General features: G+C 44.2%; 1 protein-coding gene across 1 annotated transcript in view; it reads left to right on the top strand.

The window, feature by feature from the left end:
- The window catches only part of LOC308671332 (disintegrin and metalloproteinase domain-containing protein 9-like), a 49,900-nt gene extending 39,465 nt beyond the window's left edge, over positions 1 to 10,435 (top strand). Inside the window, exons 15-22 of the mRNA XM_081333439.1 lie at positions 697 to 802; positions 2,133 to 2,316; positions 3,681 to 3,761; positions 5,675 to 5,780; positions 5,888 to 6,026; positions 7,345 to 7,441; positions 7,886 to 7,923; positions 8,233 to 10,435. Of these exons, the coding sequence (XP_081189565.1) occupies positions 697 to 802; positions 2,133 to 2,316; positions 3,681 to 3,761; positions 5,675 to 5,780; positions 5,888 to 6,026; positions 7,345 to 7,441; positions 7,886 to 7,923; positions 8,233 to 8,314 (833 nt within the window). The 3' untranslated portion in view covers positions 8,315 to 10,435. The remainder of the gene's footprint in view (positions 1 to 696; positions 803 to 2,132; positions 2,317 to 3,680; positions 3,762 to 5,674; positions 5,781 to 5,887; positions 6,027 to 7,344; positions 7,442 to 7,885; positions 7,924 to 8,232) is intronic.
- Positions 10,436 to 14,470: the final 4,035 nt, after the last annotated feature.

Here is a 14,470-nt window from a genome sequence, read left to right as displayed (position 1 = left end):
GGCCAGAACATTTTGGCATTCGGTAGGAATGTGGTTCTGCTCCAAGCTTGGAATAATCCGATTAACTGCTGTTAATTGGGTTGTGTTGATTAACAACTGTGTCAAGAAAGGATATAAAATGGAGCAAAAAAACAAACAAACCTCATTTAAGAACTGTCTCGTTTAGCAGTAGAAATTTGGGCTCAATTGTACAGGTAGTCCTCAACTTACAACAGTTCATTTGGTGACAGTTCAGAGTTACAGCGGCACTTGGAAAAAGTGAGTTATGACCGTTTTTCAGAATTGCAACCTTTGCAGCATCCTCATGATCACATGATCAAAATTCAGATGCTTGGCAACTGCTTCATACTTATGACCATTGCTGTGTCCCAAAGTCATGTGATCCTCTTTTGCAACCTTTTGACAAACAAAGTCAATGGGAAAAGCCAGATTCACTTAATAACCAAGTTACTAACTTATCAACTGCAGCGATTCACTAAACAATTGTGGCAAGGAAGCTGGTAAAATGGGGCAAAACTCACTTAACAAATTTCTCATTTAACAACAGAAATTTTGTAGTTGTAAGTCAAGGACTGTCTGTATTACATGCTGCAGAGGCGAGGGGATTTGCTCCTGTTTGGGGCATTGGAAGGTAAAGGGGGGGGGCAAGGTGAGCTTTGGATTGCTCACCTTGCTTCCAAAATGTATCTTTTACAGAAGCCAAGGTTGCCCCGAAAATTTGTTTCTCGGATGTGAACTCCAAAGGGGATCGGTTTGGAAACTGTGGATATCAGAACCGTGAATACAAGAAATGTTCAAGCTGGTAAGAAGGCAGGTTGGGGAACATTTATTGAGACCTGATGGAGCTGTTTCCTAGAAGGGAAAGTCCAGGGTAGTGGTTGTGGCAAGGTGGGAGGATCTATGACAATTTGCCATGGCCAGCTCGCCATGGCCAGCTCACCATGGCCAACTTGCACAGCCAACTTGCCATGACCAGCTCACCATGGCCAACTTGCACAGCCAACTTGCCATGGTGAGCTGGCCATGGCCAGCTTGTCAAGGCCAACTTGCCATGGTTGACACACCATGGCCAACTTGTCAAGGCCAACTTGCTGTGGCCAGCTCACCATGGCCAACTTGTTAAGGCCAACTTGCCATGACCAACTCACCATGGCTAATTTGCACAGCCAACTTGCCATGGTCAGCTCACCATGACCAACTTGTCAAGGCCAACTTGCCATGGCCAGCTTACTATGGCCAACTTGTCAAGGCCAACTTGCCACGGCCAACTTGCACAGCCAACTTGCCATGGCCAACTTGAATTGGCTGTGGCAAGGTGTCCCATTCTGAGGTGGGATGAAGGAACAAGGTGCTCTGTTGGTACGTGTCCCAGTTCAAGCTCTTGCAGGATCCAGTCTGGGATGGTTACTGGGACTAGAGATTTTGTCTTCTGAGCTTTTGGACTCGTGCAGGAGCCCATCTTCAGAGAACCTCTCTGTAGCAGAGTGTATGCTTTGGGCTTATCTATTTGTGATATTTATATAGTGCCTGTTGTGTGTGGCTCTTTAGATGTAGATTGGGGTGTTGATGGCCGACTATTAAGCCATTGGCTGTGGTTTCCTTCTGCTGCCAAGCCCTCACCTCCTCTGTACTTGATATGCTGGGGATAAATCAGCATTCCTGTTGATTGACAAGGGGCCCGTTTCCCCAGCTTCAATCATTTTCCTGGCTGCTTTTGTGCCTGCTCGTCCAACAATCCTATCACACACAGAATAGCCCAAAGCGCACACACTGCTGGAGAGAAGTTCCTGGAGGATGGGCTCCAGTATGAGTCTGCAAGCTCGGAAGACTAAACCTCGGGTCCCAGTGAACAACCTAGATTGGATCCTGCAACTTTATACTGGGACACGTATATTTGCCTTCCATCCTAGATCGTTCCCTCTCGAGGATCTGTTGGGTGGCCCTTGGGTTCCCACCAGACTTCCTGGCCCATCTCCTTACGTTAGGTCTTGCTTTTCCATATGACGATTGAGGTCTGTCCATCTGGGAGCATCGGTATGGTTTTTACCCGACTACGATTAGAAAGCCAAGCCCCAGGCAAAACAGGAGGGATGTGGTGCAGGCCATTTCATTGAGATCAGTTCCCTTGCCAGGAATGCCATGTGTGGAAAGCTGCAGTGTGAGAATGTGGAAACCTTGCCGGTCTTTCGGATCAAGCCTGCCATTATCTGGACTCCCATCAAAGACACCACCTGTTGGGGCGTGGACTTCCAGCTAGGATCAGATGTGCCGGATCCCGGGATGGTGAACGAAGGCACCAAGTGTGCACCTGGAAAGGTATGTTAAGCTGGCATGGGCCAGTGCAAAGCCCCGAGGGTGACTTGGTTTCTTTTCCTCTGGAGAAGTGGGGGGGCGAAAACATGGCTGGCTCAGGAATTCTGGGAGTTGAAGTTCACAGATCATAAAAGGGCCGTAGTTCCTCACTCTACAGTAGAGCAGTGATGGGGAATCTTTTAGAGACCGAGTGCCCAAACTGCAACCCAAAACCCACTTACATATCGTTGGGTGCCTGGTAGGCGTGCCCATTGGGTGGGTGTGGCCCATTGGGTGGGCGTGTCTGCGGTGGTAACAGCAGAGTGGGTGGGACTAAAAAGTCCAATCAAATCAATTCCAACTTTGTGAGATCTTTTATTTCCCCCGTGAGAAGTTGAAATTGAGTGATTGAACTTTTTTTTTTTTGCACACAGCGGCAGAGGCCTAAAGCGAAAAGGTTTTATAAAACCCAGCTGAAGGCCTAGGACTGGGCTGACGGCGCACCTTCCCACAGAGAGGGCTCTGCGTGCCACAGGTTCGCCACCACAGCTCTAGAGCAACAGCTCTAGAGCATTATTGAGCAGCAAGCTGGCTAGGGAATTCTGGGAATTGAAGTCCAGACCTTTTAGGACTTGCCAAGGTCCAGAAACTAGGCTAGGTGTGTCCAATCTTTTGGCTTGCCCGAGCTACATTGAGTGACACTTGTTAAGTGAATCACTGCTGTTGTTAAGGAATATTTAAGTGCATCTGGCTTCCCCCATTCGCTTTGTCAGAAGCCAACTGGGAAGGTCACAAATGGCGATCACATGAGCCCGGGACAGTACAACTGTCGTAAGTACCTGCCAATTGCCAAGTGTTTGAATCCTGATCTTGTGGCCCTGGGGATAATGCAACGGTTGTAAGTCTGAAAACTGGTCATAAGTCATTTTTTTTTACTGCTGTTGTAACTTTGGTCACTAAACGAATGCTGGTCAGTCAAACACTACCTGTAGTAACTCTTGCTAAAAATCACATAATGATGTTAAATGTTTATGATCTTGTGGGCCGCATTACTAGCTATCTATGGCCACATGCAACGTGCGGTTAGCAGATTGGACATACCTGCTCTGGACCCATGGAAAGTCCTTCAAAAGAGGTCTTCCAGAATGGGGAGGGGGCCCCTACAAAGTCACTCTTGGAACCATTCAAGCAGCAGCTCTTTTGGGAGTTGTCTTTGGCTATCTCAGAATGCATGGACCCCTTTGCTTTGCTTTACGTTTACCTGAAAATTTGGGTAGTCCCCATCTCAATACATATGAACAGGGCCAGGCTGGGGAGGGGATGTCTCAGATAACCAGTGTTTAATAGCTTGTATGCAAATGAGCCATTCGGATGTTGCTCTGTTTCAGGTCTGCAAACACTACCAGTGTGTTAATGCGGCCATCTTAGATTATGACTGTGATATAAAGAATAAATGCAACGGGCACGGGGTAAGTTCCAAATGAAAAGCAGCTTGATTCTATAGGCCTTCCTGTTGGTTCCTGGGTTTGGTTTCTGGATCTAACATCTAGCTTGTAGAAATGTAGTATCACTGTCCAGTGATGTTTGCTAATGTCCTAAGCGTTGGGGAGTTTGTTTAAAGAAAGGATCATTAATTAAGATGACTGTCAAGCCCAAGGGGAAGTAACCAGATCCCAAACGATCTGGTCAGACGATCAGATTCTGGTAAGCAGGGGGAATAAGGTGGGTCTCCAAGGAGATCCAAACCATGGGGATATAAACGTGCATGTCAGAGTAGCAATAGAACATCTCCCTTTAAAAATTATATGTATTAAAATTTTCATACGATAATCATAAACTAAAAGTGAATAGGAAGAGAATAAAACAAGAGAAGAAAAATAAAAGCCAAATTAAGAAACATAGGGATGACCTTCTTTTCAACAGATAATTCTTATTATCTTTCCACCGTCTTAAATCTCTTACAAGTCTGTTCAACCCTTCATTTAGTCCTTATTTTTTGTAGTCTTCAAATCCATAAATCATCCATTCACTTTTTTTCTCCTTTCAGCACAAAGTTCATAGAAGGCTTCCAGCCTTATTGAACAAGTTTTTGATGTTTGTTCTCTGACTGAGCAATTCAGCTTTGTCATTTCTGCAAATTCTGGCCTTTTCACAATCCATTCCTTCACAGTGGGGATTTTCTTATTCAGCACTTCACTTTAAGCTTTTCAAGTAAGCTACGAACAGCACGGTGTATTCCCATCCACGTTAATGATATTCCATGGATTCTGTTTGCAGAGAAGCCCTAAAAATAAATGCTGGTGTTATTTTCCATCTGTTTTCTGCTTCGGAGTGGTGAGAAGCCATTCCATAGTTTGTCGGGAACATGGTTAGGGAACGTCCCTTGTCCCAAAGTTGCTTTTTTCCAAAAGGCAACTGGACATTCTTTGTTTTTCCTTGAAGACGTTTTGCTTCTCATCAAAGAAGCTTCTTCAGTTCTGCTTTTTCAATATTTTATTAATTTTTTACAATCACAAGTGCTTAATATTTTAACAGCAACATATTGTCTGGGTTTCAATATTTAGCTTACTAATACATATTAAACTCCTTTTTCTCTACCCCGTTTTTTTAGCCATTGATAAAATGTATCCCATGTTCTAAAATATTCTGAGTCTTCTTTCTCTTTCATTTTCAGTGTCAATCTGTCCATTTCTGCAGTCTAAAAGTTTCTTAATTATCTCTTCCTCCGCTGGTAATTCTTCGTCTTTCCAATGTTGAGCAAATACAATTCCTGCTGCAGTTAACACATGTAACATTAAGTATATACATTCCTTCTCATAATTTCCTACAATTATACCTAACTAAAATAATTCTGGCTTAAAAATCAATGTGTTTTTTTTAGTCATTTTCTCTTAACCACATATGTATTCTTGACCAAAATCTTCTGGCCTTAAGACATGTCCACCAAAGATGGTAATATGTGCCTGGTTTTTGTCTACATTTCCAACAATTACTAGACATTCAGTTCTGCTTTTTCAAAAGGGAGCTGGACTTTCTTGTTTTTACTTGAAGACATTTCTCATCTCATCCAAGAAGCTTCTTCAGTTCTGCAGAACTAAAGAAGCTTCTTAGATGAGAAGAGAAATGTCTTTAAGGAAAAACGATGTAAGTCCAGGTCCCTTTTGAAAAAGCACCTTGAGACGACCATGAAACTGGATGACTTAAGAATCTCCATAGAAAGTTCCTTGCATTCTGAAGAACATAGGAGACAGAATCAAAAGTTTGGACTAGAAGCCCAGCTGCTCAAGAAAGGGGCCTGTTTTGCATGGAACCGCTAAAGGTTGAATGGCATTTGCTCTGCCACCGAGTTCACCTAAATATTATTCTTCCCACCCTCAAACAGGTATGCAACAGCAATAAAAATTGCCACTGTAATTCAGAGTGGGCACCTCCCTACTGTGATTCGCCTGGATATGGGGGCAGTATAGACAGTGGACCTACTTACAATGGTAAGTCTCCAAAGTGGAAAACCTGTCCTTCAGAAAAATGAAGGAGGCTCACACAGAAGATTCTTTCCTTTCTTTCTTTCTTTCTTTCTTTCTTTCTTTCTTTCCAGACAGGGATATTGCAACACGAAACTGGATACTGGCATTTGTGTTTATAGTTCTTCCCATCGTGATAGTGGTACTCATTCTTTATCGTACAAGAAATAAAATAACGTCTTCCTGGTTGCCGTTCATGGACACCTGTTGCAGGTAAGTTTCCCCCCCCCCCCGCCTCTATTTTGCTGTGAAAATATCTCTCCAGAAAAGCCAAGCTTTGGGTTTTGAAAAAGAACAAAATATATCTGTTGTATACAATGTCTGTCTTTTATTTTATACAGGTAGTCCTTGACTTACAGCCATACATTTAGTGACCATTCAAAGTTAAAACAGCACTGGAAAAAAGTAATTTATGACTGTTTTTCACACTTACGACCATTGCAGCATCCCCAAGGTCATGTGATCAAAATTCAGACGCGTGGCACCTGGCTCATATTTATGACGGTTGCAGTGTCTCGGGGTCACGTGATCCCCTTTTGTGACCTTCTGACAAGCGAAATCAACGGGGAAACTAGACTGACTTAACAGTCCTGTTACTAACTTAACAACTGCAGTGATTCACTTAACAACTGTGGTAATAAAGGTTGTAAAATGGGGCAAAGTTTATTTAACAACTGTCTTGCTTAGCAACATAAATTTTGTGTTCAGTTGTGGTTGTAAAACGAGGATTACCTGTATATGAAGACATAATGTGTTATGGGGAATCTGGAAGATTTGATTTTTTTTTGAAAAGACCAGCTGAAGCAAACACCTGACAGGTTTCATGGGCTATGCTGGGATCTCAGCCATTGGAGGACACCCTGATCCTGCCTTGATCTAAGTTAGAACATTCATTTCTTATATGGTAGCTTGGTGTTGTTTGCTATGCCAATTGGTATGAATGTTATTTCTAATAAATACTAATGCTAATTTGCATCACAGAGATGGTACTTAACACCAAAGACTATGGCCCAGCAACATCAACCAGCCAATCAAAGAGTCCAAAATCAGACCATGACTCAGAAATATCCGAACAAATAACACTCATACCAATTTGCATCACATAAAAAGGTATTTAAAGGCCAGTGCTCTGACAGACGAGCACAATTTGAAATATACCAGTTTTAAAATAAGTTAGTATTTGAAGCAGGTTATTATGCACTGATTAATAACCAGTTCATTAATACAACAAATATTGCTGCAATTATACATTCTAAAATCTATATTTAAAAGCAAACTGCATGGATAGAAAGGCCCCACTCTATTCTTGGATTCCTAAACATAACTTGTGAATTATGAGCATCAGAAGCTTGTTTGAGGATAGAAATCTGTGATTTTTTTCAAAATCCATACATTTGGTATGAATTTTCCACCTGGGATTGAGGAGCTGATTGCAAACCGTTTGTAAAAAGGGACCCTTCAGCCCAGCAGCCTTTGTCTTTCTCAGAACCTTCCAGTTGTATTGTATTATTTTACCCGTCCATTTCTTTAGGTGCTTTCGCAGATCGGATGTCCGTAGGCAGCAGGCTGTTCGGACCGAATGTCCGCGCAACTTTCCATATTCTTCCAGAAGTGCATCATCGTCAGTGGTAAGACCAGAGTTATTTCCACTATTGACCAATCCTGATGGTTTTTAAGGAAAAACAAGAGGAGGAACTCCAGTTAGAAGGAATAGGAGCTATAAAGAGCTAGCGCTCCTATTCCTTCTGACAGACAGACAGACAACCTTGTTTTACTGTGGGCACAACGGCACACATTAAAAATGAAATTTAGTTGCTCGCTCTCAAAGTGTACACGTGCATAACACACATTTAAAACTGGACTTTCTCCTGCCGTTTTTCCTTAAAAATGCAGTGCAGGTGAGCAGGAAAAGTGCTGGACAACACATTTCCATGGTTCCTAATGTCTACAATGCTAATCCAACTATCACACAAAGGACAGACCAACAGACATTGCACAGTTGTCACCCCATTTATCGACTATCTCTTGTAAAGCCTAATTTGACGACTCCTCGATTTCCTTCTCCCACACAGGTGGTGTCATCCACGGACCAGCCACGTGTCCCGCCAAGGTCAGTATGGAGAGGATGGAGGCAAGCTGAGGATTCCAGCCCGACCTCTAACTTAGTGTTGGGAAGGTTTTCGTAGAAGGTCTCAATTGGAGGTCTCCTGCTCAAGCAGGAGGTTGGACTAGATGACCTCCCAAGGTCCCTTCCGATTGTCTTATTCTGTGTTCTGAGTTGTAGGTGTTCAGTGTCCAACACCCCACACACCATCGGCCATGCAGATTGCTGCAGCCAACCACTTTTTGGAGGCTGCTAATTCCCAGCTTTGCCAATGACCATGGATGGCGAATTCTTGACTCTCTCTTCCCTTTACAGGCCTCCACCCCCAGTGGTGAAAACGTCAAAAGCGTCGGATCGTATTTTTCCCGCTCGGCCGGCACCTTTGCCCCCTATATAAGAAGTGCCTCATTTGCCTTTTTTTGCAAGCCTGCACCCCACCTTCTGAGGGCTGAGCTGCCTCAAAACCTTCCATCGAGCGATTCTTGAAACTGTCTTTTCTTCCTTGGCACTGGATTAAGTGGAAAGAAAACAAAGTGGCGAATACGAAATGCAAAAACCAAGGAATGTAAACTCTTATCAAAATACCTCTCCAGGAACTGAAATCACGAGTCTGTCAAAACTGCCCTGTGTCCACGGCATTTGGGCTGCACTGCTGGACGACATCAGCTTGAACTGGAACAATCTTTTTGGATGCAAGGGCATCTGCCTTCTTTTTATGATTAGATTTAATCGTGCGATACTTGACATAAGCAATCCCACCCACCCAACTGCCAGACCCTGAGGGATTTTATTTTTTTTTAGAAAATGAAATAAGTCGAGGGAAGAGGGGCCTAACTGTTTTTAAGGACCGGTAAGCTGATCAAGAAGGCTAGTTCCCTTTTTTCACTAAAACCTACTTTACAGTACTGAAAAGTGTGATGATCAAAAACAAATGTAGTTCTGTGTGATTGGGAGAGAAATCAGAGGTGGTTGCGGGGTGCTTTTCTTTCACCAGGACATCCTGTGCCTTGGGGATATTGTGGCTATTCTTGAATTTTAAAAATTCTATAAATAATGCAAGCAACTGACATGGATAAATGTGTGTGTGGCACTTTAAATCAGAGGTCCCCAATCTTTTGGGCACCAGGGACCGGTTCTGTGGAGAGAGGTTTTTCTGCATGGATTTGTGTGTTGCCTGCATCTCGCGGATGGGGCTTTGCTTGTTTCTGCGGCCCGGTTGCTGGCATGCCGCGGCCCGGTACTGGTCCATGGACCAGGGGTTGGGGACCTCTGCTTTAAATGATAGACAGCCCAAAATACGACACAAAGTTTTAGGGTTGCATGTCATATTTTTGGGGGTGCAGCTGCTTCTCAAAATTCAGAGCCAGGAGGGCAAGTTATTTCTGTGGCTTTAGAGGATCTATTTTGACAGCTGCACTTTCCCTAAAAAGTTACATCTGTCTTCACCTGTAGTTGCATTAAGGTAGATTCAAGCTTCGGTAGAAAGTCTAACCCAGGAATAGAAGCAACATAAAATTGCTGTGCGTGGATTGGAGTTTCTTATTTGGAAATGCATGAAGCTATTTGTATCCAAGAAAATGTGAAGAATGATGGCTGTGCAATTTTATTCCCCTCTGCCGAGAAGCCAGACCCACTAAAGTCATTGGGACTTTTGTTTAGGCTCAAGGTTGACTCAGCCTTCCATCCTTCCGAGGTAGGTAAAATGAGGACCCAGATTGTTGGGGGCAATAAGCTGACTTTGTAATAATGCCGCTTGGGGGTTTGTGAAAGCCCTAATAAGCAGGCTCAGTGGGTTAGGACGCTGAGCTTGTCGATCAGAAGGTCGGCAGTTTGGCGGGTCAAATCCCGAGTGCCGCGTAGCAGAGTGAGCGCCTGTTACTCGTCCCAGCTTCTGCCAACCTAGCAGTTCGAAAGCACGTCAAAATGCAAGTAGAAAAATAGGGACCACTCCGGTGGGAAGGTAACAGCGTTCCGTGCGCCTTTGGCGTCTAGTCATGCCGGCCACATGACCACGGAGATGTCCTCGGACAAGCGCTGGCTCTTCGGCTTTGAAACGGAGATGAGCACCGGCCCCTAGAGTCGGAAACGACTAGCACGCACGTGCGGGGGAACCTTTACCTTTACCTTTTATACATAGTATGAAGGCTACTGCTAAGCTTGTAAGCCGCCCTGAGTCTTCGGAGAAGGGCGGGATATAAATGGAATTAAAATAAAATAAAAATAAAATATTATTGCAAGCTTATACAAGCAGGGCTGCCAGCTCAGGGGCTCTGACTGTTCATCGTTGACCCTGACATTGTTTTGTTATGAAAAGAGAAGAATTAGTAGGAAAACAGGAGAAGATTATTTTTTCTTTATTTTAATTCCATTTATATCCCGCCCTTCTCCGAAGACTCAGGGCGGCTTACAAGCTTAGCAGTAGCCTTCATTCTATGTATATGCCTGCTTATTAGGGCTTTCACACACACACACAGCCCAAGCGGCATTATTACAAAGTCAGCTTAATTGCCCCCAACAATCTGGGTCCTCATTTTACCTACCTGGGAAGGATGGAAGGCTGAGTCAACCTTGAGCCTGGTGGGATGCGAACCTGCACTAATTGCAGGCAGCTGGTGTTACTTAAGGAGGCATTAGCCCACTGCTCCACCAAGGCTCTTATAAATGGAAGATGATCCATCTTCCTTCTCAGGTGTGTGTATGTACAGGATGTGGTCAAAAAGTCCAAAGTGCTGGCCCTGATGTTGTGATCAAAGGTCTTCTCGTTTGAGTGCACCTGCAATAAATTAGGCGGAGCTTCAGTCACATTACAGGTAGTCCTCCTTTAGCGACCATACTTGGGATCAGCAACTCAGTCATTAAATGAAGTAATTGCCAGTTGAAACCGCAACTATGTTATGGTCTTCAATCATTCAGCTTTCCTTTGCTCTATAGCAGGGGTCTTCAAACTTGGCCCTTTTATGACTTGTGGACTTCAACTCCCAGAATTCCTTCAGCCAGGAATTATGGGAGTTGAAGCCCACAAGCCCACAAGTCATAAAAGGGCCAAGTTTGAAGACCCCTGCTCTACAGACCTGCAAGGATCATCAGTGGTTGTACTTTTTCATCCTCTTTGTTAAGTGTGAATGATTGCTAAACGAGATGGTTGCTAAATGAGGACTGCCTATATTATGGCCAGCAACTTGAGGTTTTTTTTACCATGCCTTGTGGGACACCCCTGCTTCTGCCAGAATTGAGGCAGGGCAATTGCACAACAAACCTCTGGGTTCCTCCTCCTTCCTCAAAGCTAATGCATTGTTAGCATGTACATAATTTTTAACACTGTGTGTAACTATCAACACATATTAAACAGCTAATTCTCTCTCTGCTGGCTGATCTTACAACTGTGTTTAATGAAAGATTTTAGGGATATTTAATCAGTTTCAGTTAACAAGAACTAACCTAGGACATTTGACTTATTAACTATTATTGGTTCCTTGAAATGATGATGGTACAGGAATTGCGCCTTGGTGCCAAAAAAAAGTGGCTTAAAGATTTAAAAAGCACTTATTGTCAGCTGTCCTGGATGGGTTAGAATCCTAATGCCCAAGTTTAGAAATGAAAAACTACGCCTTTGCACTGATTGCTATTACATTTGACATTCAGAAGTTTTCAGTTTTTTTCAAACCATGGAACTTGCTTATTTTATAAAATATCCTGGATTCCTGATGAAGAGAAGTGAGGTTTCTGGACATCAGCTGATAAGTCTTGCCCTTTCTGGGGGGGGGGCAGATGGCCAAAAATATTCAGATTCTCCCCCCATTCGATTCTGGAGAGCCCCCTAACAGAATCCCTAACAGGTTTGAAAAACCTTATTCTGATCCATGATACTATAGGCTGAAAGAAACTTTTTCATATTCGATTTGGGACGCAGAAAAAGTCCCAGGGTATCCCCTTCTGAATATAAAAAGGTAAAGGTTCCCCCGCACATGCGTGCTAGTCGTTCCCGACTCTAGGGGCCAGTGCTCATCTCCGTTTCAAAGCCGAAGAGCCAGCGCTTGTCCGAGGACGTCTCCGTGGTCATGTGACTGGCATGACTAGACGCCAAAGGTGCACGGAACGCTGTTACCTTCCCACCGGAGTGGTCCCTATTTTTCTACTTGCATTTTTACGTGCTTTCGAACTGCTAGGTTGGCAGGAGCTGGGACGGGTAACAGGCGCTCACTCTGTTACGTGGCACTCGGAATTCGACCCGCCAAACTGCCGACCTTCTGATTGACAAGCTCAGCGTCCTAACCCACTGAGCCAATGCTACACAATAGTGCTGTGCAAATTAGTGCCAGCTTTTCAGTTTCGGTGTGCTTTTCTATGCCAACCTAATGGGCACCACTGAAAATACAGAGGCGGAAACAATGGCAAAACTGTGATCTGGAGCGTACGAACGCTCAAACTGCTGACTAAGTACGCTAACATAACAGGCTGCCTGCACATTCTCCAACTTAACTTGTTTGCTCTGATATCTGCCTTGGTGCAAAATGCATTTTATTTTCTGAAACTTTTGACAATGGCACAAGGCAATTGCACCATTGATTGATTCAGTTTAAACGTCGCTGAAAAGATTCTGCTAGCTTTTGGGTCAGAGACTGGCGTTACTGTTAGACAAAGGAATTTGATCTCTCCTGGTGAGACAGAATATAGTTAGTTCACAATGGACTACGGATTCTTGCAGATCAGTGTATTAAAGCCTGAAATAATGATGAATAATTATGTTGGCTTATTCCTAAGTGGCATTAGCTGTTCAACATTCAGGTAGTCCTCAACAACCACAATTGGGGGTCATTGCTAAGCAAGGCAGTTTTTAAGTGGAGTGTGCCCAGTTTTACAACCTTTATTGCTATTGATAAGCAATCACTGCAGTTGTGAAGCAAATCGTGATAAGTGAATTTGGCTTCCCCCATAGAATTTGTCAGAAGCTGGCTAGAAAGGTCCCAAATGACAATCATACCCCAGGATGCTGCAACTGTTATAAAGACATGCTGGTGGCCAAGCACCTGAATTTTGATTACATGATCATGGGGATGCAGCAACAGTTGTGAATGCAGTTTTTCCCCCCTTTTTTTGACATGCTACTTTTTACATAAGTTCCGGCGGTCACTAAATGAATGGTTGTAAGTAGAGGAGTATCTGGACTCTTGTTTGGTAACTGTACACATCATTCTTGCCAAAAGAGAGTTTTTAACAGCGTTTGTATATATTCATCTGTGTTCATAAAGTGTTTGAATGATTTAGTGTCACAAATATGACCTAATATTCACTCCTGTGTATCGCAAAGTTACGAGTCCTGCAGCTGAATGAGCAGTGAATGGAATAGCTGCTGCTCAGGTTTTCTTCTCTGCCCCAGTCCCCAAATATGCTGTGATTCAACCATGGTTTATTGAATAAGCCATAATTGGCTGGGTAGTGCTAGGGCAATATTCTGTGTTTTTGAAGAGGCAGTAAGTGGACTCAGAACAGGCAGATCCAGATTCTAACCTCCACCCCACCCCGCAAGGGTACATAAACACACTGGGTGAACCTGGGTTGGATCCACACTCCCAACCTAGCTTATCTCACAGGCCGGTTGTTGGGAATAGCTGGAGGAGGGAGTACTGCCTAAGTCCCCATGAGTTTTCCTGAATGAAAGGCAGAAAGCAGCCCATGCAGGTAGTCCTCAATTTACGGCCACAGTTGTTAAGCCAATCACTGCACTTGTTAAAAATTAGCAACACGGTGGTTAACTGAATCTGGCTTCCCCATTTGACTTTGCTTGTCAGAACGTGGCAAAAGGCGATCACATGATCCCGGGACACGGCAACCGCCATAAATATGAGCCAGTTGCCAAGCATCTGAATTTTGACCACGTGGTTGTTCAGTGTTGAAAAACAGCCGTAAGTCACTTTGACCGGTCACTAAATGAACTATTGTAAATAGAGGACTTTCTGTCCTTTGCTTGGGGGGGGAGGAGGAGGGGGTGACGATCACATGATTGATGGGACACTTTGAGGGCTGAAGCTCCGAGTGCCGTTGTTGTCAAGTCTAAATGGTTGCTGAACGAGTGGTCATTAAATGAGGACACCCCCCCCCCAACGCTGAAAAATCGGCTCCGTTATCATTAGAAGCCGTGATTCATTTAATCAGTGTTACAATTCACACCGGGCGAAAATATCTGTCTTAATAATCAAGCAGCAACTGAGGCCCTTCACAAGGACCCCTCCCCCCCCCGCAGGGGTCTTCAAACTTGGCCCTTTTATGACTTGTGGACTTCAACTCCCAGAATTCCTCAGCCAGCAAAGCTGGCTGAGGAATTCTGGGAGTTGAAGTCCACAAGTCATAAAAGGGCCAAGTTTGAAGACCCCTGATTTAATCAGTGTTACAATTCACACCGGGCCAAAAATATCTGTCTTAATAATCGAGCAGCAACTGAGGCCCTTCACAAGGACCCCTTCCCCCCCCGTAGGCGGAGGGCAAAGGCTCTAGAAGGGGCGAATCCCCCCCCCTCAACCGGCCAGGGGTCGCCGGCCTTGCGCCAGCAGCGGGA

The sequence above is a fragment of the Vipera berus genome (assembly GCF_964194415.1).
Source record: "Vipera berus genome assembly, chromosome: 8".
Classification (NCBI taxonomy): Eukaryota; Metazoa; Chordata; class Lepidosauria; order Squamata; family Viperidae; genus Vipera; species Vipera berus.
Note: the sequence above shows the minus strand (reverse complement) of the source record. Positions and strands in the feature narration are given on the sequence as shown.